The 25,655-nt window shown below is 32.1% G+C and overlaps 1 protein-coding gene across 1 annotated transcript; it reads left to right on the top strand.

The window, feature by feature from the left end:
* The first annotated feature begins 1,157 nt into the window (after positions 1-1,157).
* Positions 1,158-22,932, top strand: LOC139511190 (beta-1,3-galactosyltransferase bre-5-like). Its single transcript, XM_071297768.1, has 3 exons — positions 1,158-1,340; positions 5,930-6,030; positions 21,477-22,932. The coding sequence occupies exons 2-3, from the start codon at positions 5,969-5,971 to the stop codon at positions 22,432-22,434; spliced, it is 1,020 nt and encodes a 339-aa protein (XP_071153869.1). The 5' UTR covers positions 1,158-1,340; positions 5,930-5,968; the 3' UTR covers positions 22,435-22,932.
* Positions 22,933-25,655: the final 2,723 nt, after the last annotated feature.

Here is a 25,655-nt window from a genome sequence, read left to right as displayed (position 1 = left end):
TTCTGTGTCATTTTGTCTCTTGTTGAGAGTTGTCTCATTGGCAATCATACCACATCTTTTTTTCATATTTATGAACTATTACCAAATATTGAAGCAAAACTAAACGAGATAGGGAAATACGAAAACTTCATTTCCGTATTGAAATCCATAACTTATGTAATATTAACTGAAAATATTGCTTTTCAGTTGTTACTGGATGTCAGTAGGTTTCATTCCCAGACAACAATACACTCTACAACATATGTTCCAGAAACGGTGGCATTATGGGTTACTATTAAGAAAGTATTCAAGGGTAAAGGAATTAAATTTAATTTATAAAATTAATTTTAGAGGTTATAAAGCCCAAAGAATATCAGCAGAAAACACACAAGTCAAACCAACTGAATGCAGAATAAATTTTGCAGTTCCATCGGATCCGGTGTTGTCAAGGGAATGTGTTAGTTTTCTTGCAGATGTTAAGATTTCAAGCTGCTTCCTCTGGAAGCATACAGATGGGCTCGATAACCTGATATTCATATGTTTAAATAATTGGGCTTTTTTCTTAAACTTTGCAGCATAACCCTGTCAATTTGTATTAAAATCTTAACGTCGTTATAAATAAATATTTAGTTATTTACGAGAAATATGCAATTTACTAGCATTGCCATCAACTCAAACTACGGCAAATAGTTCAAAAGAAATTGATTACAAATATTAATATCCGCTAACCGAGCCCCTTTTGAGACAAACTCAACAAACGACAATGCATATAAATATGGATATTTCTTAGAATTGACGGTCATCTTCTAAAAGTAATGGTCATCCTTTACAAATTACAGTCATCTTCTTACCAATTATGGTCACCCTTGTTATGAATCGCTGATCCTGTTTCGGTCATCTCAATTATGATTTACGGTCATCTTAGCGATCTTTTAAAATCCAATTTCCTGTTTCTCTTTAGAAATGATTTCCACTTGAATCTTTGATAAATTCACATAGTACCAATGTATGCTTTGTAAAGAAAATCATATAGAAACACTTTAACAGACAATAATTCATGCATTAATGGTTATTGACACTCTGTTCAATGTTTGAAGTCATGAACAAACAAAAAGCTGCAAAAAATCATTCAAGCAAAAATTACTCAATATAATCGAAAATAAAACCATTCAAACATCAATGTCAACTATCTTAAACAGGTAGGAAATTGATACTGTTTTATAACTATTTACATTTGAATCTTACCTTTTGATAGACCAAACAGATATTAATGCAAAACACATTTTGTTGGTCTTGTTTGATAATCCACTGTGTCAAAACAGCACCGGCAAAAAAGTTTGGACTCGATGGACAGAGGAAAGGTAGGTTTCTTTTATCTATTTGTTATTTTTTATGATATCGAATATTTTCTATTGCAAGATGTATCATGTTCTACAACTGTTGTAGATTAACGGATAAACAAGTAAAACTGCACGTCAAAATTACAAATTGAGTGAACCTTGCCTCAAATATGTTTCATATCTCGTTAAAATATTGACAGTTTACGAAAAGAAAAATATTGACATGAAGATTGAAAAAACTGTCCACTTTGAGCACATCAATACTCCTTGTATTTTTGCGTAAGAAACAAAAAAAAAGGGTCATGTCATAATGAACAAAACCGGTTTTATCAATGTGTACAATCCGGTTTTGTCCTAGACTTCACGTAGGACCCGGTTTTGTCAAAGGAAATAATGCTTAATCGGTCAACATAATGGTGAATCGTTGGAAAACAATTTTTTCAAAGGAAAACGTATTATTATTTTGAATCTGTAAACAGTTGAAATCCTACTTTATGGGAACAAAAATAATTATATATTTGTTTGCATTTACAATTCTTCAATAGCGAAATAGATAGAAATGAAGGTAAGAAAGCAAATTAATGTTTAAGATTTCTTACGTTTTTATATGAAATATGTGAAAATAAATGTTTAACCTTGAAATAAGAGTTTAATCTTGAAATAAGAGTTTACGGTCTAACATTGAAACACGCACATTTGATATGTGATTTTCTTACACAACATGATGGTTATTTTTACAAATTATCTACGAAAGGTGTAATCTTTCATATGATTGTTTAAAATAAATCGCCATAAAGGGTAAGTTTAAAAAAAAGTTGTGATATGATTGCCAATGAGACAACTCTCCGCAAAAAACCAAATTACACAGGAATTAATAATTTAAATGTTTGTAATAAGACATGATAATAAGACAAAGGTATATGCATTTAGATCGCAATAGAAAAGGAATGTTATTTGGGATAAAAGGATTGAAATAATCATGAATTAAATTTCATGTTTTTTTTTATCCTCAATGCTCTTCCTCTCTAAACATGTTTGATTATAAAAACAATTGATCCGAGCGTCACTGGTGAGTATTGTGCAGATGAAACTCGCGTCTGGCGTATCAATTATAAGCCTAGATAACTATTTTCCCCTAATTGTAACTATAATACTAAAAATACATATGTATACAATTTCAGGCCATTAAGAAAATGCTATAATGATTATTTTATTAATAGTTGTTTTACAAAATTTTGAATTTTTCGAAAAACTCAGATTTTCTTAATTCAGACATAGATTTCCATAGCTGTATTTTGCACATTTCGGAATTTTTGGTCCTGAATGCTCTGCAAAAGAGGTACGACAGATACCAGAGGGATACTCAAACACTCAGATCGAAAACAAACTGACAACGCCATGGCTTGAAATAAAAACAATAGTTCAAAAGACATAACATATAAAACTAAAGACTAAACAACACGAACCTCATCAAAAACTGGGGAGTGATCTCAGGTGCTCCGGAAGGGTAAGCAGATCCTGCTCAACATGTGGCATGCGTCTTTGTAAATGTTTGGCTTTATAACGTGTTGGTCTGAGCGTAACTGACAAGTCTTTGTGATAACTATTCACGGTATACAGCTATTGCCTTTATTTACACCACTGGGTCGATGTCACTGCTGGTTGACGTTTCGTTCCCGATGGTATCAGCATTCCAGTAGTCAGCACTTCGGTGCTGACATGAATATCAATTATTTGGTCATTTTTATAAAAATCTTGTTTACCAACTTTGATTTTTTTTTCGAGGATTTCTCAATCCAGGCGTAGATTTCCTTACCCATATTTGGCACAACATGTTGGATTTTGGGCTCCTAAATGCTCTATAACTTTTTACTTGTTTGTCTGTATAACTGTTTTGATCTGAGCGTCACTGATGAGTCAGATGTAGACGAAACGTGTCTGGCGTATTATATTCCTAGTATCTAAAATATAAATAAACGGTTCTGTTATATCTACATTGTGTTATGACTATCGTACATTGACGTTGGGCAATATATTATTGACAATTTATAGGGACGGTTTTAGTTTGGTTTTTTTTTCTTCAGAGTTGGCGTTATTCAAACAACTAACAAACCACCGAGCGTATCGAGAAGAACAATTTGTCGACGATTTATTCAAAACAAATCGTAAAAAAACATGATTTTTATATAAGGGGACATCATATGTTGGGGTCTGTCGCGCAACCTATACGCCGCTTATCATAAATTTGTGGTTTAAAAACAAAACCAGGACCTATACATAGACAAAAACTGGGTGTTTGTGTAATAAAAAACATTGACAAAACCGGTCTCCTTTATTTTAACATGACCTGTTCTTTCGTTCCATTCACAGAAATACAAGTATTGATGTGCTCAAAGTGGTTAGTTTAGCAATCTTCATGTCAATATCTTTCTTGCGTACAATTTGAACAATTAAACGAGACATTAAACAAATTTGCGACAAGGTCAACTAGAATCATCATTCCTACGTGCATTTTTACTTATTTCTCTCTCTGGTTGTAGAAAATAGTTATATATAAATATAAGAGGATGCGGTATGAGTGCTTCGGAAACAACTTTGGCACAACTTTTTGGAATTTCGGATCCTCAATGCTCTTCAACTTTGTACTTGTTTGGCTTTATAAATATTGTGATATGAGTGTTACTGATGAATCTTTTGCTGAAAAAAAAAACGCGCGTCTGGCATACTAAATTATAATCCTGGTACCTTTGATAACAAGTTATAAAAGTAAATCATTATAAGTAAAATATACAAAAATATATATACATATATTCTTCGATATCATACAAATAATAATTTGATAAACAGAAACCTATCTTTTCTCTGTCTATTATTGTCTTGTCACCCTTCCGAATATAAGATACCATCGAGTCCTTCAAGTATCGTTGCAGTGTTTATATATTTACTATTTCATTTGTAATTGCACGTCACAGTATGTTTGTGACATTTCTATTTATCTCAATGCAATTTATCTCAATGGAACAGGCAGTCTAATTAATTGTAATTTAGATTTACCTCAGGTATTTATGCTAATTAACAACATTTCGACTGTGAGTGCATATTGTAGTATGAATGTTAAAAACGTACATTTGGAGTATGAGCAATAAAACCTTTATTTCTCCAAAATATTACTACAAATTTAAAACTTTCCAGACATATTCGTTACTTTGATGAAGCTACACTAAGGTATAGGGTATAGAAATTAAAAACACACTTCTAATTTATCGAGTAACAATTACAACATGCCATGATGAAATTATATTTTGTAAAATATCTTCATTTTCATTGGTTTTTTTTTTACAACTGTTAAGTATATGATAGATTAGAAATGAATGAGCACACCAATGAAAAAACTTTATATTTGGTTAGAATATGTCAACGGTTATAATAGAACTTCTCTTTAATTATTTTTTTTGCTTCTTGCCTATGCATGATCTTTCCTAAAAGGAAATATTGACAAACGATTGCATACAGTTATCAGTTTTTTTTTATGTTTTTCATGCAATGATGCAAACTATGACGTAGTTGTGACGTCAAAACATAAACAATCGTATGTTAGTCATTTGTATTCATTTCTAAACATTATGTGCAAGTTGGAGTCAATTCTCTTTTACTTTATTTGTTAGGCCAAAACCGGGTCCTAATGCTCCGCCGCTTTCATTTGCACAAAATCTCTTTTTCTGCATTGTTTATGACATTGCTAAAAGTTATAAATTTACCTTCAGGAAACGGTGCTTTTGTTTAAAAAATGCTTTTCAAATAAAACAAATGGCGTTATGTACATAAGAGAATAAAGTTCATCATTAAATTAAAATTAAACTAAAAGGGGATTTTGCTTTTGCAGAAATGTTGTTAGTAACCACTGTGATGTATGCATTTAGAGTAAAAATACAAAATCCATAAGCAATTCATTTTCATCAATTCAGTTTAGAAATATTGTAAAATTGATTCAAATAAACGGTGGTTGTATTCTTTTCAAAGCAGCCACAACATATTGATATTGATTTTATATCTACGAAGCGTCACGGTATAAGGTTTTCATTACTAACCTCCGATGTCACAAAAGAAACATATTTTCTGTCCCATGGTATTGTAGTTTATATATCGATCAATTCAAATGCGCATGCATGTTCTCATTTAACATTCGGAGAGTCGCAAGCATTCCATCCATCAGTCAGGATGACAACCGATTACAATTACCTTTAATCGGGTATTACTGTCATTATCTAAACAGAAGTATAACAGGGAGAGATATGATAAGCAAAATAAACAACGTTCCCGTGAATCTGTCTTGTTATAGACGACAAATCTACTGTTGTGTCATACTTTATCAAAATTTAGTTTACTCAGCCAAAAACCTCATGGTGCGTTTGTAACAAACAGTAAGGCAAACGAACTCTGAGTTAAGTGACACATAATGCAGTCATTTACATCTATATTTATCTATTAATATCATTTTTCTTTTTGTTTTATTTCTGTTGTCACAATGAGCGGAATATTTGTTTACAGACGTTTCTTTAATCATATTACCATTTACATTGAACTATTATTCTTTTCCATTTCTTTTTCAGACTGTTCTTAATAATTGAGCATTAGAACTAGGGATCATAATGACGATACGAACATATATTATATGTTTTCGTAAATGGAGAAACATATTTCGGATAACTTTGTGAGTATATTTGTAACCACACTGACAAAGACACATCACCGAATATTTTGATTATAATGAGCAACATGACACGGTCAGAATTTAGAGCCGGATATGCTTTTAATATCGAAATAAACTGAGATCAAGATGATCAATCCCGGGTTTGATGGGTTCGTGTTGCTCAGTCAATCTTTAGTTTACAATATTATATTGTGTCGACTAGATTTGCTTTTGGTCTATTTTGTAATGACGTTGTAACTTTCTTTTCAATTTATCAATTTTGAATGTTCATTTCGTCTATTCCGTCTTACAAAGTTACCGATAAAAGAAATTATTGTTTATTTCCTAATATTAATTAGCTGTTCCCGTGACATTATCGTATGATGTTTATGTATTTCAGCTTATCCGATTTGCTCGTTTATGAAACAAAGTATTTGATTTTTGCAAAAGAAATCTGTGTATTACTGAATTATTATTACACCAGAGTTTTCGATATCACCAACTTATAAAAACATTAAATCATCGCTATAAGAACAACCCACGTTATTATTAATCACGGCAACATGCACACACCTTATACGTACAAGTATGTAAACTCACATATCTTAAAGATCATTTAAAAAGACTTATTCACAAGGGGTATATTAACGATAGTGTTGAGAAGTCATATAACATGTCGTGTTTTAGAATTATGAACGATTTCCTAATTCGGCCTATGCATCGGAAATTATATATAGACATCATTTTACTCATACACCACTTGTTCTTATGATAAGGAAACCTTTGATCGTATAAAGTGACTTCTAAGTCCATTAGGCTGGATATTTTTTAATTGAAATATTTCTATATTGTACATAGTTTTGTCATACGCAATGCATAGTTGTATTGTATTGTATATAATGTATGATGGTATGATAATTAATAGGAGAGAATGCGAGTGATTTTTATACAATCGTTTAACTAGTCCTATTGAAGTAACCAACAATAGGTCCCTTTTTTATTTGTTAATTATTGCCATTTACTTATTTCTTCGGTGATCTTGTATAACATCGGGCGTTAACTTTATTTAGACTTAAGTTTTACTGTGCATTCTATTATTTATTTAACATTTGCTAAATGTATAGGGGTTTAGGGAGATATCTTAAAAAACATGTGCAACCCTACCACTGTTTTTTAATTTTATTTTGAAGTATTGGTATGTTTCGGTGTTAAGTATGGCGTTATAACGCAGAACTAGTATATAATATTGTTTAGAGGCCATATGAAGCCTGCCTCCGGCTGCGGCTTTTCTCGATGTGTTGAAGACCCATTAAATGCTTTGTGCTGTTTTCTGCTCATTCATCGTGTTATTTCCCTTCATTATTCTTAAATACTAAAACGAGCCTCAATATGTTTTTTTTTTAATTGTATAGTAATAATGGTTTCAATTGTTAAATATTGTTTGTTTTGGACTGAGATGTAATATAATTATGTTTGCTTCTATGCATTAGCATTTGAAATAAATAAATTACGAAAAGGTAAAAAAGAAACAATAAACAATGCACTTTATAATAACGCGTTAACATTGTGTGCGTATTTATGACAACGCCATCTATTTAACTATTGAGATGACCTTCGTTATTTAAAAAAGATCGGGAAACAATTTGTTTTTCCTGATGGCATTCTATTTATTTAAACTAGAACCATGCTATGACATCGCGGGTGCCTGACTGAATTAAAGTACCTACGTTTTATCATAAGTCTGGAATTTAAGAATCTGATAATATCGTACTGATAATAAGGTGCTTTTCTCTGCTTTTAAAATCTTTTTGTTTGAACGCATCCTGGTTTTCCTACCGCAACCGGAAATTGCATGTTACAATGATTGAATTAAGTAGTGTCAATGTATAATAACGAGGTTCAGGTGTGATTCGACCCGTTTATATAACAAAACCCAAATACACAGTGTGGTGGTGCACTTGGCAGAAATGGAACGTTCATATTAAGTAACAGTAAGCTGTTGACTAAATAATAGTATCGTTTTGGATTCAACCCAGAACTTGTAAATTAATGATTATTTGGATTACAAAAGGGCCAGGAAATGTGTTAGTTGTAATTATCACCATTCTTACTATATTAGTTATATATAAATCTGAATTCGTCTTTTTAATGTCATGCCGGCTAGCAAATTGGAAATAGATATGTTATTCGTATAGACAACCGACAACAGTAACCACATGCATAACCCAGAGGTAAATAAAAGGTTGCATGAATAAGGATTCAAATGAGATTGTACCTGCAAGTCAATGACACTTTTGGAGTTATTTGATTAAACGTAAACCAACTTGACAAGTAAGAGCGAGGTATTATTACAGTATACAACCTTTTTTAAAATAAATTTGAAATAAAACAAATCATGTTTTTCTTAATCGTAGCCCAAGTTTCTTTAACGAAACAAATTGGATTTGTAGGATGAGAATATAGATGCGTAAATTATTCATAGAACGGATCATAAATCATTTAACAAGACACCCAACACGAATGTAAAAAGAATCACACAACTGTAAAACTCTGTGTCAAAACTTAAAAGCTATATTTTGTTTAAAGAGAATTTATATGCATACGTTTTCTCAGTACAAGAAAAACCACCATACCACAGATTTATCTCAAAGTGAAATTGCAATGTGTTTAAAATGTCAGGTTAATGCGTAACAGAAACAATCAATTTAATATCATCTTTTATTAATTCTCTACACTGTAAAATCGTATCGATATTTCTTAAAACAATTTGAGGAAAGGTTTCTCATGTTTACTAGTTTATGTACTAACATGAGCAATACGACGGGTGCCATATGAGATGACACCAGTTGGGTTCTAGTTGCTCAGTCTTTAGTTTTCTATACCGTGTTTTGTGTACTATTGTTTGTTTGTCTTTCATTCTTTTAGCCCTGACGTTGTCTGTATACTTTCGACTTCTGAGTTGAATGACCTTCTGGTATCGTTCGCCTCTCTTTTTATGTAGCCAATACTGCTATTAATGTATGGTATTTTATGTAAATGTCTTTTGTTCGTCTTTAAAAAAAATTATCGGAAGGTACGAAGACTTTGTTCATTTAATCCGTATCAACTACATAAATGATACACAATGGTGTATTGTTATGTGTTTACTTTTCTACATTGGCTAGAGGAATAGGGGGAGGGTTGAGATCTCATAAACATGTTTAACCCCGCCTCAATTTTGCGCCTGTCCCAAGTCAGGAGCCTCTGGCTTTTGTTAGTCTTGAATGATTTTTTAATTTAGTTTCTTGTGTATAATTCGGAGTTTAGTATGACGTCCATTATCACTGTACTAGTATACATATTTTTCAGGGGCCAGCTGAAGGAGGCATACGGATGCGGGAGTTTCTCTCTACATTGAAGACCCATTGGTGGCCTTCGGCTGTTGTCTGTTCTATGGTCAGGTTGTTGTCGCTTTGACACATTCCCCATTCCCTTTCTCAATTTTATTGCAGTATATATTCTTGGTAGTGACGTTGTGTATCGTCATAAAAACTTGTTATATTATTCTTTTATTTGTCTATAAGTATTACGTTTACTGATTAGTCTGTTTTTGTAATACCAATTAGACGTGACTCTGTACTTATTTATCTCGTCATTGTGTTATTGTTCTATGCTAAGTTTTGTATTCTTGTCTTGTATTTGTTTTAGATAATGAGGTTAACAGTAATTGTGGAATGTTTATGTAGTTCATACGTGTTTCTTGTTTTTATATAGATTAGACCGTTGGATTTCCCGTTTGAATGGGTTTTCTCTAGTAATTTTTTGGAGCCCTTTATAGCTTGCTATTCGGTGTGAGCCAAGGCTCCATGTTGAAAGCCCTACCTTGACCTATAATGGTTTACTTTTATGAGTTGTTATTTGGATGGAGAATTGTCTAACTGGCCTCATACCAAATCTTCCTATATCTATTTGTATTTTTGCTTTTGTGTGTATATTTGATACCTATGATGTGACTCTGTACTTCTCGTCTTTGTGGTATTGTTCTATGATAAATTTTGTATTCTTAAAGCTTGTGTTTCAGTTTTGTTGATGCGCTTTGTTTATATGCCTTTCTGTGTTTCTTTTATGCATATGAATTGGCTCTGTTTCTTATATATCCGGTCATTGTGTTATTGTGGTATTGCTAATGTTTGCCTTTCCTTTTCCTAGTGTGCTTTGTCTGTTTGCTTTTTTGTGCTTTTTTGTTTGTTTTTATAGTGATAAAGATTAAAACACAATGTTGACTGCTGCGTCTCTATTTTTGACATGTTTGTCTGTGGTGTCTCTTTCGTTCACACATCGTTGGCAATATAATGGAATTTTGTGCAACTGTCATACAAGTGACTGGTTTACACCAAGGGTAAGAATATTTTGAATGTCTTGCATTGACTTGGCAGTTGCTCGGCGTGTGATCGTATAATAGCCCCCCCCCCCGGCCCCCCTCTGTTTGATTATTTACTATTTGCTTTAAATTCAGTTTAACAGTATATAAATCAGTCAAAAGTGTACTTATCCCTTTGTTCAAACATGTACGAGAGAGAGTTTTCTGAATTTCGTCTTGCCGGTGTTTTTTTTTTTTAATTGCACTCTCTTTCCCGCTTTTCCATGTTTTTGGAATATTTGACGGTTGCGCCTTTTATTTCTCTTTTTATGATATTCCATTTCAAATTTTAATTTTTTAAATTGTGACATTTATTATCACATTCTGATAAAGTATTTTTGACTATATTCACAAAATCGTTATCTGTCAGTAAACCCGAGTAGAATTTCCAGAAACCGGGACCTCTCGAAAGTTTTCGCCGGACAGCGTCAATTTAATAAGACTATGATCCGTTATTTATAGATAGGTAAATGGATGTTTGAGTAAAACTTGTTATGATATTGTAATTATTGTATTTATTTATGTTGACCTAATTTGTGTTGTATGGCCTGATAGTTGTTTACAGAATAATCTTAGAACTGTGCAGTTTAGAAATCACTGGAACAATTACAGAATGATTGGAACTTTCCAGAATGATCCTAATAAAAGATGCGTTATATAAACTTCTACATTTTACTAGAAACTTCCATCGTAACTTTCTAGGATGTTCTAGTATAGATTGTTCTAGAATTTTCCTTGACAATTATATATATGCAGACACTAAAGTTAAACGGTCATTCTTGGATTTGGACTTAGACATCGATAGACATTAATATTCATAGCCTTTGGATTGACACTTTTATTCTACAAACAACATCATACTGGATTGTGACCGTAATATTCAGATTGGATTCCGAAAGATATCCGGATACAGATAAAGATAAAAGATTGGACTTATATTTGTGTAATACTTCTTGTAAACTTTTGTATAATAAATATTATTAAATTTTATTACTGATTTGTGTCTTTTGTTGGCTACAATTTAAAGGCGATTTCTGGCCGTAACAGAAATTGGGGGCTCGTCCAGGTCACGAAAATATCTTATTCAAAATTTATTCAGTATTTTTATTATAACTAGCCAACAAAATTCTACAAAATGGCATTTGATGCCGGTAAATTTTTGAAAACGCCAGACCTGGAGGGGTTTGATAATTTAAAGAAAGAGGAATTAGTGTTGCTTGCTAAACATCTGAAATTAGATTTTAAAGTATCTATGAGTAAACAAATTATAAAAAATTTGGTTATAGACAAATTAGTTGACGCAGAAATTTTAGATGAAGAGGCTCTTGAACTGAAGGTCGAAAATATTGAAGCCTTTAAATTAAAACAGCTTGAATTAGAACATGAACTCAAATTAAAGGAACTGGAAATGAAGGAGATGGAGAAAAGAAAAGAAGATGAACTAAAATTAAAACAAGATGAACTTAAATTAAAACAGGCAGAACTGGAAATAAAGGAAAGGTTGGAAATGGATAAAAAAGAAAAAGAAGATGAATTTAAATTAAAAGAACTTGAAATGAAGTTAAAAGAACTTGAAATGAAGGAAAGGCTAGAGATGGAGAAAATGAAAATTGAAATGGTCAAGGAAGAAAACAACACTAAAGTGCAGCCGAAATCAGAATATTTTGATGCAGCAAAAAATATACGTTTGGTTCCCAGATTTTGTGAAAAAACAGTCGATAAATATTTTCCACAGTTGGAGAAAATTGCTCATAATTTGAATTGGCCAAAGCCATATTGGACTACAATGCTACAAAGTGTTTTTGAGGGAAAGGCCGCTGAAATATACTCGGCACTTCCATCAGAAAAAAGTTCCGATTATGACATGGTAAAACAGGAAGTTTTGAAAGCTTATGAGCTAGTACCGGAAGCATATAGACAGAAATTTAGATCTTATAAAAAGTTTGATTCGCAAACCTATGTGGAATTTGCTCGGGAAAAGGAAGATCTATTTGATAAATGGCTTACTGCAAAGAAAACAGATAACAATTTTGATAACCTAAGACAATTGATGTTATTAGAAGAGTTCAAACAATGTGTTAATTTAGACTTAAAAACACATTTAGACGACAAAACTGTTGCGACAATACATGATGCAGCTATAATTTCAGATAATTATACCCTTTCACATAAAAGAAGTTTTAAGGGTCAAAATGTTAATACTTCAAGTGGAAATTACAAAACTCAAAGCACTGAGCGTACCGATAGTAAGCCTGTTGCACAGAATAAGAGTCAGTCCAGTTATAATAGGTCTAGTCAAAAATTTGATACCTTTGAGAAGAAGTCACTGATTTGTGCTTATTGTAAGAAAAATGGTCACCTGATGGCTGATTGTTTAGACTCCAGAAGAAGAATGAACGAGATAATAAGCCGAAGTCCAGTACTTGTACGACACCTTATATTACCAGTACGTTGGAATGTCCTGCGAGTCAGGCTTTTAAGTCCAGTTTTTGTGATTACATGGAGGAATATAAACCCTTTATGTCTGATGGGTTTATTTCTATTGTTGATGATACCACTCTTCAGCCTATTAAGATTTTACGGACACTAGAGCTTCTCAGTCTTTATTGTTAGAAGGTGTGTTGCCTTTGTCCGAGAAGACTTCTGTTGGTGCCTCCGTTTTGTTACAAGGTGTAGAGTTAGGTTGTATAGATGTTCCTCTTTATCGTATTTATCTGAAGTCAGATTTGATAACTGGACCAGTCAGTTATTGTGGGTGTTCGTCCTAATCTCCCTGTAGAGGGTGTTACATTATTGCTAGGAAATGATCTAGCTAGGAACAAAGTGGTTGCTGAACAAATTGTTACCAGTGAACCAGTGGTGGATGTTAAATCACCTGAAGATGATGCTGAATTCTATCCAGCTTGTGTTGTTACTAGGGCGATGGCTAGAAAACAACAAGATGAGGATTTGCAAGAAAACCAGTTTGATTACATGGACCTTTCTGACACTTTCCTAGCAGACATTGAAGGTCCTGGTAGCTCAGAAAAGGCCGTAATAAGACCAACTTTAGTCTTATGTTAACAAGAATGTAATTATGCCATGGCCAGACGTAAACAGCCATTCATTAAACAGAAAGAACTTTTTGGAAGAACAAAATAAAGACCCTGAGGTTCTTCAGCTCTGCAAGAGGGCTCAACCACAGGAGGAAGCAGACAAAGTGGCCGAATGCTATTACCATCAGGACGGCATTTTAATGAGGAAGTGGAGGCCTCCTGATGCTACCCCAGAGGAGGAATGGAGAGTGGTATACCAAGTGGTGGTGCCTAAAGTTTATAGGCAAGAAATTATTGGTCTTGCCCATGACACCCCCTTGGCTGGACACTTAGGTATAAGGAAGACTTGCCTTAAGATCTTGCAGCATTTCTACTGGCCAAGACTTAGAAATGATGTTGCAGAATACTGCAAATCATGTCATATATGCCAGGTTGTTGGTAAGCCTAACCAGAAAATACCACCAGCACCACTTCTGCCTATTCCAGCCTTTGACGAACCTTTCAGCAGAGTTCTAATTGACTGCGTTGGACCTTTACCAAAGACTAAAACTGGAAATGCGTATTTATTGACAATCATGTGTACATCCACTCGCTTTCCTGAGGCTATTCCGCTAAGAAATATCAAGACACCTACTATTGTCAAAGCACTCATCAAATTTTCACATTAGTAGGACTTCCTAAGTCTATACAGTCCAACCAGGGATCAAATTTCATGTCAGGTTTATTTCAACAAGTCGTGTACCAGTTAGGGATTGCTCAGTATAGATCAAGTGCGTACCATCCAGAATCTCAAGGTGCCTTAGAACGTTTTCATCAAACATTGAAGAACATGATTAGAACTTTTTGTCTTCAATTTGACAGAGACTGGGATGATGGAGTTCACTTTCTACTTTTTGCAGTCCGAGAGGCTGTTCAAGAATCCCTTGGAATTAGTCCCTTTGAGTTGGTATTTTACCATACTGTAAGGGGACCGTTAAAATTGATTAAGGAAAAGTGGCTTACTGAACATACTGATTTGAATCTTTTAGACTATGTATCTAGATTTAAAGAAAAATTGAATACTGCTTGCCAAATTGCTCAGAAAAACTTTAAAAAGGTACAGAACAAGATGAAAATATGGTATGATAAAGATGCCAGGGATAGAGTTTTTGAGCCTGGTGATAAGGAACTTGTATTTTTGCCAGTCCCTGGACATCCTTTACAGGCTAAATATTGTGGTCCTTATACAATACAGAGTAAAATCAATGATTTGAATTATATTGTAAAAACTCCAGGTCGGCGTAAACAAAACAGAGTGTGTCATATTAATATGTTAAAGCCATATTTTGAGTGTACTAATGAATTTGAGAGTAAACCAGTTGCCACTTTAGGCATGGTTAAATTTGAGAACAATCATGACAAACCAGAGGTAGTTGAACTACCTTTTAGTTCTAAAACTATGGAAGAGACGGTTAGATTGAAAAATTCAGAAATTTTGTCAAATTTAGACTCAAAACTTGCACATCTGTCTTTTGATCGTAGAGAAGAAATAAAAGCTTTGGTATTTTCTTTCAAAAATCTTTTCCCAGATGTGCCAAACAAAACCACTGCCGTTTGTCATGATGTTGATGTAGGAGATGCTTCTCCCATTAAGCAACATCCTTACCGGCTCAATCCACTCAAACTTGAAGTTATGAGAAAAGAAATTGAATATATGCTTGACAATGATATTATTGAGCCGAGTAACAGTGAATGGAGCTCTCCTTGTCTCCTTGTGCCAAAACCAGATAAAACCTTTCGTTTCGTGACTGATTTCAGAAAAGTCAATTCAGTCTCAAAATCTGATTCCTATCCGATTCCAAGGATAGACTATTGTATTGGCAACATTGGTCAAGCAAAATTTGTGAGCAAATTTGATTTGTTGAAAGGTTATTGGCAAGTTCCATTGACACAGAGAGCTCGTGAAATATCAGCTTTTGTTACACCAGATGGCTTATTTCAATATACTGTAATGCCGTTTGGCATGAAAAGTGCACCAGCTACATTTCAAAGAATGATCAATAATGTTATAAAAGATTTAAACTGTTGTTATGCTTATATTGATGATCTAATTGTATGTAGTGATAGCTGGGAACAGCATTTAACACATTTGTATAATACTTTTGATAGATTGTCACAATCAAATTTGACTATTAACCTTGGTTAAAGTGAATTTTGTCAGGCCACTGTTGATTATTTAGGGCATGCAGTTGGCCAAGGTCTAGTGAAACCTATTATGGGTAAAGTGGAAGCCATTTCCAAATTTCCTCCTCCTACAAATAGAAAACAACTTATGAGATATTTAGGCATGATTAGATTTTTCAGAAAATTTTGTTCAAATTTTGCTACTGTGGTTCAACTATTGACTCATCTTTTACGAAAAGATTCTAAATTTATCTGGAGTGAAAATTGTCAAAACGCTTTTGAAAATAGCAAATCACTTTTAATTAATGGTCCAGTTCTGATTACTCCACACTTTGAAAAACAATTTCAACTTGCCGTTGATGCAAGCGATGTAGGAATTGGAGCTGTTTTATATCAAGAGACAGATGATAATGTTGAGAAACCTATACCATATTTTTCTAAGAAATTAGATAAACATCAGAAAAATTATTCAACTATTGAAAAAGAGTGTTTTGCAATGTTGTCAGCACTTCAACATTTTGATGTATATTTGAATCCCACTATATCCTATTCTTGTTTGTACTGATCATAATCCTCTAACCTTCATACATAAAATGAGAAATAATAATCAGAGGTTGACTAGGTGGAGTTTATTGTTACAGGAATATGATGTAATTGTAAAACACATTAAGGGTAAAGATAATGTAATAGCAGATGCTTTATCTAGAGCTTATTAAAACACTTTGCATATATATATGTATATTTGTTCATATTATTCATGATAAGTTTTTGTTACACTAAAACTTCTTTTAAGGGGGGAGGTGTTATGATATTGTAATTATTGTATTTATTTATGTTGGCCTAATTTGTGTTGTATGGCCTGATAGTTGTTTACAGAATAATCTTAGAACTGTGCAGTTTAGAAATCACTGGAACAATTACAGAATGATTGGAACTTTCCAGAATGATCCTAATAAAAGATGCGTTATATAAACTTCTACATTTTACTAGAAACTTCCATTGTAACTTTCTAGGATGTTCTAGTATAGATTGTTCTAGAATTTTCGTTGACAATTATATATATGCAGACACTAAAGTTAAACGGTCATTCTTGGATTTGGACTTAGACATCGATAGACATTAATATTCATAGCCTATGGATTGACACTTTTATTCTACAAACAACATCATACTGGATTGTGACCGTAATGTTCAGATTGGATTCCGAAAGATATCCGGATACAGATAAAGATAAAAGATTGGACTCATATTTTGACAGTTAAGTTGACAGTAATATTTGTGTAATACTTCTTGTAAACTTTTGTATAATAAATATTGTTAAATTTTATTACTGATTTGTGTCTTTTGTTGGCTACAATTTAAAGGCGATTTCTGGCCGTAACACACTGCCTGACAACAAATTCTATATCAATCATAAATCTAAACGACATTGTATAAGCAGGGTTCATTTTTTTTACATAAATAAGGCCGTTAGTTTTCTCGTTTAAATTGTTTTACATTGTCTTATTGGGGCCTTTTAAAGCTGACTATGCGGTATGGGCTTTACTCATTGTTGAAGGCCGTACGGTGACCTATAGTTGTTAATGTCTGTGTCCTTTTGGTCTTTTGTGGATAGTTGTCTCATTGGCAATCACACCATATCTTCTTTTTTGTATTCTTTGACGCCAAGTATATAATCTAGAATCAACATGTTTGTCCTCCAAATATCACATAACTCAAATTCTTCTGTAAAATCTTCTTATTTACTCGTATATCTGACAGGTGTGCTATATTTTGAACCACTCATTTTGTTTAAAAATGCATTAAGTATGGTATTATAATCTCCACCCAAAACAAGATTGTGACCTACCTTTTCGTTTAATAAAATATTGATGTTTTCAATATATCCAATTTGTTCATTTTCAAAATTTTTGGTGGGCGCATAATAATTTACAAAAACGAAATCTGTGTAATTAATTTCAACAGTTAGAATGAGATACTTTCCGTTAATATATGCTATTTGTTCCTTTAATATATAGTCTGTTGAGCTGTTAAACATAATAGAAACACTTCTAGAATTCGGTTCCCCGTGCAGTTTTTTTTTATCTTCACCTTATTCCCTTGACATATAGTTTAATAGGATTCAATACTTATAGGTTAGACAAAACTTGGTCATGTTTTATGAAGATTTAAGCCTAAGGATGGATGAAATGAAATAGCACTGACATAGTTTGTCAGGAAAAATTGTTTTTCTTCTGCTTCAGGTAAAATCTAATACTTTTATATATTTTTAGATTTTTAAATTCTAGAAAGCAACACAATGTTATATAAATCCCCTTTTTGAAATTTGATTTCTTTTATAAATATAAAAAGTATGAATATTTGAATTCCGACCATTCAACATTAAATGCTTACTTTTTATTGATAAATTTAGATGTATGTTGTTTCTCCGAAAACAATCCTTTGCTTTATATATCAGCAGTCTGGCATTGTGTTCCCTCAAATGTAAGGTATATGAATTAAATAAATGTCATTTTATCCTTACCAATTTTTTGTTTGTGTATTCTATATATGTGTATCATTAGAAAATGCATGACATTTTGCAAAATTCAAAATGTTCTTATTTTAATCTTTACTCTTTCATCTTTAATCAGTAGGCTATTTTCCCAAGGAAAATGCCTTAGGGGATTGTACACTTCGTTAGTGCAGCTATTAAGAGTTCACTGTCATAATTAACTGACAATGAAAAGTCATTCATGTAAAGCATTTCATAGTGCATGGGAAACCATGAACTATGAAAATAAGAGGGCAAAACACTGACTTTTCATTGGACAAGAAGCGGTGAGTATGTTCTAATGTGTGTTTCTTGTAAGAAAAATGATGTCGCTTTGAATTCAACTGAAGAAACATTGATTTGCGTTTTAAATCGTCTCCAAAGCCACTTACATTAAAAGAAGATAAATTGATACAATAATTATGCATTGTATAGTTTGTGCTTTAAGTCTTATTAATTTCATATGTAAATAAACTCATCATAGATTCCAGAAATACATTTTGTATTTACGCCAGATGCGCGTTTATTCTATAAATGACGCATCAGTGACGTTCCAATCCAAAAAAGTTTTAAAGTACAAATAAAGTACTAAGTTGAAGAGCATTGAGGACCAAAGTTCCTTAAAGTTGTGCCAAATACAACTAAGGTAATATATTCCTGAGGTAGAAAATCCTTAGTATTTCAAAAATTCAAAAGTTTCGTAAACAGTTAATTTATAGCACTGGGCTGGTAATATTATTTGGAAATTGAAACTCTACTAAGAGGGACATCGACCTAGTGGTTGTAAATAACTCATCATAGGATTTTTTTTATTTACACCAGACGCGCGTTTTGTATAAAAAAAAACCTCTTACACTTAACGTAGTTGAACATTAATTATTAAGTAGGGAAAAATACACAGAAAAAATATAAAAAAGGCAAAAAATACAAAAAGGGAAAATTCTCTCTTTTCGGTCTGCCTGACTAAAACCGTATGTATAATTTTAATGTTTCTTATCTTTGAATAACAGTAACACCTAACTTTCACGTATGTGTCGGCTATTACAGCTTTTACGATCTAGGTACAGGAAGGCATTTGTCGGTACAAAGTGTTTTTTCACATCCGAAATGTTTTCTAGTCCCTTTGAAAATATTAACATCAAGAAATATGATGTCCTTAGAGGAAAATTATGAATTTTAGGCACGGATGATGATTATTTGCTAACTCTAACACATCTTTTATTTCCTTCCAATCGCCGTGATATATTAATATAATATAATCATGATATTCCATAGAATAAGGTAATTTCTTTATGTTAAAACTTCGAAAGATTTAATTTATAAATTTATACATAAGTATATCACCGACTATCGCGGTGCCTATGTTTTACTTATAAAGCTGTCCATGAGAATCAAAAATGTTGTTTTCTCAAATTGATTTGAGGAGATAGATTAAATCATCAGTAGGTTGGGGTTTGATTGTGTAATCTGATTTATCAAACTGATCATACGATATTCTAACTGCCGATAATAATTTATTAATCGGGCAGTTAGTAATAGTATGTATACAGAGTCTTCCGAATAAGAATTTTTGCTATCGGAATTGCGATTGATGTTGGAATACGTGGATGCTAGGTGTCACTTTTATACAAAGATTAGAAACATTAACACAAAACATATGGTTTTGGTCAGGCAGACCGAACAGAGAGAATTTTCTCTTTTTGTATTTTCTGCATTTTTGATATGTTTTTCTGTATTTTTTTTCCTATATAGTTTTAAAATGTTTAACTACGTTAAGTGTAAGACATATGCAATTAATAATACTGTAAAGCACAAACAAGACAATGGCTAACTATTATATCAACTTACCTTCTCTTTATGTAAATGGCTTTTAAGACTATTTTAAACGCAAATTCATGTTTCTTTGGTTGAAAAATATTCAAAGCGACATTATTTTAAAACACACAGTATTGAATCCTATTAAACTATATGTAAAGGGAATAAGGTGGAGATAAAAAAAAAACATCGCACGGGAAAACGGTTTCTAGAAGTGTTTCTATTATGTTTAACAGCTCAACAGACTATATATTACAGGAAAAAATAGCAGATATTAACGGAAAGTATCTCATTCTAACTGTTGAAATTAATAACACAGATTTTGTTTTTGTAAATTATTATGCGCCCACCAATAATTTTGAAAATGAACAAATTGGATATATTGAAAGAAAATCAAGATTTAATTAAACAAAAAGTTAATTCACATTCTTGTTTTGGATGGGGATTTTAATACGATACTAGATCCATCATTAGACAATATGGGTGGTTTAAAAAATAGCACACCTGTCAGATATACGAGTAAATAAGAAGATTTTATAGAGGAATTTGAGTTATGTGATATTTGAAGGACAAAACATGTTGTTACTAGCTAATATACTTGGCATCAAAGAACCTCTCTTATACAATGTCGCTTAGATTTTTGTTTTTCGTCAAGCAGTATTACTAAAACATCTATTGTCCCATCTATAAAAACTTATCAACGACTTATAAAATTGACACTTTCCGGCGAAAACTTTAGTGATCGAGGTCCCAGTTTCTGGAAATTCAACTCGGGTTTACTGACAGTTAAGGATTATGTTGATACATACAAAGATACTTTATAATAGTGATAACAAATATCACAATTGAAAATCTAAAATGTATACCATAAAAAGTGAAATAAGAGGTGCAACCGTCAAATATTCAAAATATAAAAACATGAAATTGCGGGAAAGGGAGTCCAATTTAAACAAAACCTACAAAAAGAAATTCAGAAAACTCTCTCTAGTACTTTTTTTAACGCAATTATGACTTTCAAAGTTTTAGACGATGTACATGTCCTTCATCGCAACTGACATCTGTGATTACTTCAATAATAGTACAAAACACTCATACTTTTCACCCAATACTCTTCAGTTTATCAAATTTTATTACATTGTGAAGGGTAGAAAAATTCTAATGTTAAAGTCTGACACCGGAAAAGAACTTTATGACGTCATACTGGCATGTGCCAAAGACTAGATCAACGATTCGCGAAAATTTTAATTCACACAAGGATAGTGTTGACCATTAGAGAAATAGTTTTTGTCAAATTGAATATAGCTTTTTGTCAACTCTTGTAATAGTAAAGTCGACGATGTTTCGTTTATTATTAAATTTATATTAAATAACTCAAATTTGTATGAAGCGAATACCAATGCTCATTTGTTATGAAACCTATAGCCAGAAAATACATTTACTATTTACCCTATAAGACAGTAACGGATTTCATATTAATTGGCTAGCAATATTTATTAATATTTTTCTCAATTTTTGATTGCAGATTTCTCTTTTTTGTGTTCTTACCGTTTGCATTATTCGTATGCAAACTTAATGGTGTAAGCATTATACAAGCGGTTACAAAAACAAAGATATCTAGGATATATTCTGACGAAATATCAGCTGATATTCAAGAACATGGAGGTTCAAATGTTAAACCAACAAATATATTTTTAATGAAAGAAGCATTTCGGAAAAATCCGAAAAAAGTGTTTTCAGTGATACATACCGTACAACTGTTGTTTATTGTCAAATCACACATACTTAATTTTGGTAATCGAGAAGCCATTCGTAGAACATGGGGAAACGTGAAAGAACTGAATGTTAAAACTGTCTTTGTCGTTGGCTACTTACATGACATGGACACGTTTGTTGATTTTGAAACGAAACAGTATAACGATGTCATACAGGTTAACATGGAAGATATATATGAAAATATAGTTTATAAGACAATTTATGCAGTCCAAATTTTATCAGGGTTAAATATTAAAACTGAATTTGTACACATTGTAGATGATGATAGATTAGTTAATACACTAAATGTGTATAATTTTGCAACATCAAGCATATCACAATCAGAGGTAGCTTTGATAGGTTTTATGAAATACTTGCCCCGGCCCGATAGAAAAATTACTTCAAAAAATTACATCTCATGGAATGATTTTCCTTTTGTCTTTTTTCCGTCCTATATCATAGGAGGAACAATATTAACAAATATGAAAACAATAAATCAGCTGGCAAAAGCCGTAAAATATATAAGAATAATCCAAATTGAAGATGTTTTCTTTGGTTTGGTCGCAACAGCTTTTAAAATTGATATGCGACATCATAATGGTTTTTTACCGTCTAAAATACCTGTTTATTTGCTACGAAATACGTTATCATGTCCTGGGTACGAAACGGCTTACTTATTATTGAGAGACTGGGGCTTAATTAATCAAAACAACACAAAGACTACATAAATATTATATCAATATGACCAACACTAGCTTATCAATACTTATACGTATATTTGCATGATTGAATATGTAGTAACACAATGACACAAATTATTGTGCATTCTTGAATCATTACATAAAAGTGTATCAAGTTTATAACTAAATAATCATTATCAAATTGGTTAAATCAAATGCTTTTTATAAAAGAAATTCCATTGGAAATTTGAAATATGTAAGTTTTTCTAATGCACCTATTTTGATGATGTACACAAACAGGATGTTCTTGTCTTAAGAAGAATGACAACGGTCGCTAGAATCGATCGGTACACACATTTGTCTTATCAATACTACATAACCTGTCTCCTGGAAACAGAGGTTAAACATTTATACAATATCATATTATTTTTTCTATCACAACACTCTATTTTGTATAAGTATATTAAAGATGTTATTTCTTTCTAGCTAAATGAAAATTTGATCGCCTCTTTGCAAATATTAAAGACAAAAGATATTGTTGTTTTTTCCTTCTTATTATTAAGGTTTATGACGTATTCTGTAGCCATGTGGCCTGCCAAATTTTCAAATTTCCATAATATCTAAGCAAAAAAGATAATGAATAGTAGAGACGTGCTATTCTGTAGATATGCCGAAGGAAACTCCGTTGAAAGCTATAGTATTAATTTCTATATTTCATTGAATTGTATAAATGGGTCATTTTGAAGCAAATAAGGAAATATTTTTGCAGAAAATCCACAGACTTTATTACAGAAATTTTCGTTATAAATTTTGTACAAAGATTTCTTACTTGTTTGGAATGTTGTGCTAGCGTTCATTGTTTACAAAACCCGTAACAACCTTTACTATCCAAAAAACATCGTCCTGTACGTATCACTTTATTTCAATCTATGAGTTTAACGGTCCCTCTGGTATCTTTAGTCCCTCTTTTTTAAGTCGAGTGAACTTGATTTGGTATATATTTATATTTGTTTTAACCAATATCTTGATTAAGAAACAATATTCAAAAGCATATTTAAATCTTTAAGTATTTAACCTATTTACCAGCAAAGTAGTATTACCAATATGTGGACTTTGAAAAACACTTCAGAACTGATTGCTAATCTTTAATATCGGTTTTTCTCTAAAAATGAATTCCATCGAAAGCTTTAAGTTTACTTCACTTTATACTAGAACAATCGTCTAAAAGAAATAATTCACAAAGCTTTTCAATATAGAAATAAGCGTTAAATTTAGTGCTTTAAAATACCTTACGACATATTTTGTTAATGTTGAATAAAAAGGTAAAACATGCTACATGAATATGAGATCAGCAGTCGGGAGTATTTTATTGACAACATATATGTTAAATTTCGATAAAGGTTTTTTTTAACAAATCGCTAGCATTCTTACGGGTTCCACTTATATATCCTCCTGAGTCCAGGTTTAGAAATCAAAGATTCAACAAACTCGATTCGCATTCAGAAAATAAGTAAATTCAGTAAATACCAGGATTGAAATTTGGTATTTACGCCAAACGCGCATTTCGCCTACAAATGACTCATAAGTGACGCTCGGATAAAAAAAAACTGAAAAAAATAGAAAAAGTAAGAAGTTGAAGAGTATTGAGGACAAAAAAAATTCCAAAAAATTGCCAGATATGAATATCAAATAAACTTTGTAGTATACCGCTAATACATATCATCCTACCCGGACACATAATGGGTACCCCGGACAAACCAATATTTGCTCTAACTCCTAAATACTATTTGTCTGGCAGATAGGCAACAAATCTTCAATTTGAAACAGACGAGGATCAAGCACACGACTTCCAGCACTCGAGCAGTGGTATAGCTTTTATTTACTCAATGAGACAACCGCCTCATCAAATGTTAGACTATTAAAAAAAGAAAGAAAAAGATAATTATATGCCATGTTGATCATACAATGAATAAAATTGAGAATAGAAATTTGAAATATGTAAACAAGTGAAACAACCAGACTAGAAAACAGAAAACAGCCGAAGGCAACCAATCGATCTTTGATACAGCGAAACAAAACTGCGCCCGGAGGCGTGCTAAAGCTGGCTCCTAAACAAAAAAAGTTCAGTGACAATTGAAGTCGTACTAAACTTTTGATGGATAAAGTTTTCAACAGAAACTTTGCATTCTTGCATTTAATGTAATACTCTTGTAACTTGAAATATATCAGCACGACATAGTTCACCGAGTTATTATCATCCATAATACATTTTAACAAAAAATAAAGTAAACGAATTAAGTTGACAGTAATAGTCGATGTTAAACTTTATATCCCTAAATTTGCACAAAAGCAAGATAGAGGATTGTTTTTGTTTTGATCAGGACCTGAACACTGAGAGCTAAACCTTTAAACAGCAGCTTCATTGAAATATATTGATTAAATGTGCACTATAAATGTTATTATAGGATGAAATTGCACATATCTGGATTTTTTCATAAAAACTATGATTGTCAGTGTGTGACCTAACAAGAGTTTAATTATCTACACCTATTTTCCGATTCATATTTTCAATAAACCAACAACTATATTAACTAAAAGTTCAATGGCAAATATTTCATGCATAATTAACATGCAGAGAGCTTGGCAATATCTCTATAAGATGCATCTGATTAAACGTCCCCATTCTGACCTGCATGGACTGGGTACTTGTATATCCCGCAGAATCAAACGGGCTCCTCGTTTTTGGTTAATTACCAAACGTGACTTATTCCCGATTGTGACTGTTTTGCTGAGTGTGAATTCGCATTACTATAAGACGTGTATTCATGTATTTAGTTTAAATGTTTAATGTTATATTTGTAATTCTCATCGCATTTTGTCAAATGTGTTGCATCTTTTCTGTTATATTTATGTGTTATGGAAACAAAAATTAATCACCGCCGTCATTTATTAGATTTAATTTTGGTCAACATAATCTGTACGATATTTTACGTTTGAAGTTGGATTCATAACAATCTGCACATATATATATTATAGTTAATTGCTATTAATAAGTATTGCAATATGCATTGTGTTTAAATGCAATATCAGTATTTAGTTCTATTTTAATCTTTAATTAATCCTAATTCTATCTTACTTTTGAGATATAGTTTTTCATATGTGACGTAATTTTTCTGCTGTTTCAGAAATTTCATATATTCAAATGTGACGTAATTTTTAATGCCTTTTCACCATCGTATGTGACGTAATTTTTAATGCCTTTTCACCAT

This window comes from Mytilus edulis, chromosome 2, assembly GCF_963676685.1.
Source record: "Mytilus edulis chromosome 2, xbMytEdul2.2, whole genome shotgun sequence".
NCBI classification, from domain to species: Eukaryota; Metazoa; Mollusca; class Bivalvia; order Mytilida; family Mytilidae; genus Mytilus; species Mytilus edulis.
This window is presented reverse-complemented; position numbering and strand designations above follow the sequence as displayed.

Bases quoted from the DNA above. Each gene is read 5' to 3' on its own strand.
- LOC139511190 (XM_071297768.1), top strand. From the start codon at position 5,969: ATGACGATACGAACATATATTATATGTTTTCGTAAATGGAGAAACATA. The intron at 6,031-21,476 runs GTGAGTATATTT...TTTTGATTGCAG, and splicing joins AACATATTTCGGATAACTTT to ATTTCTCTTTTTTGTGTTCT.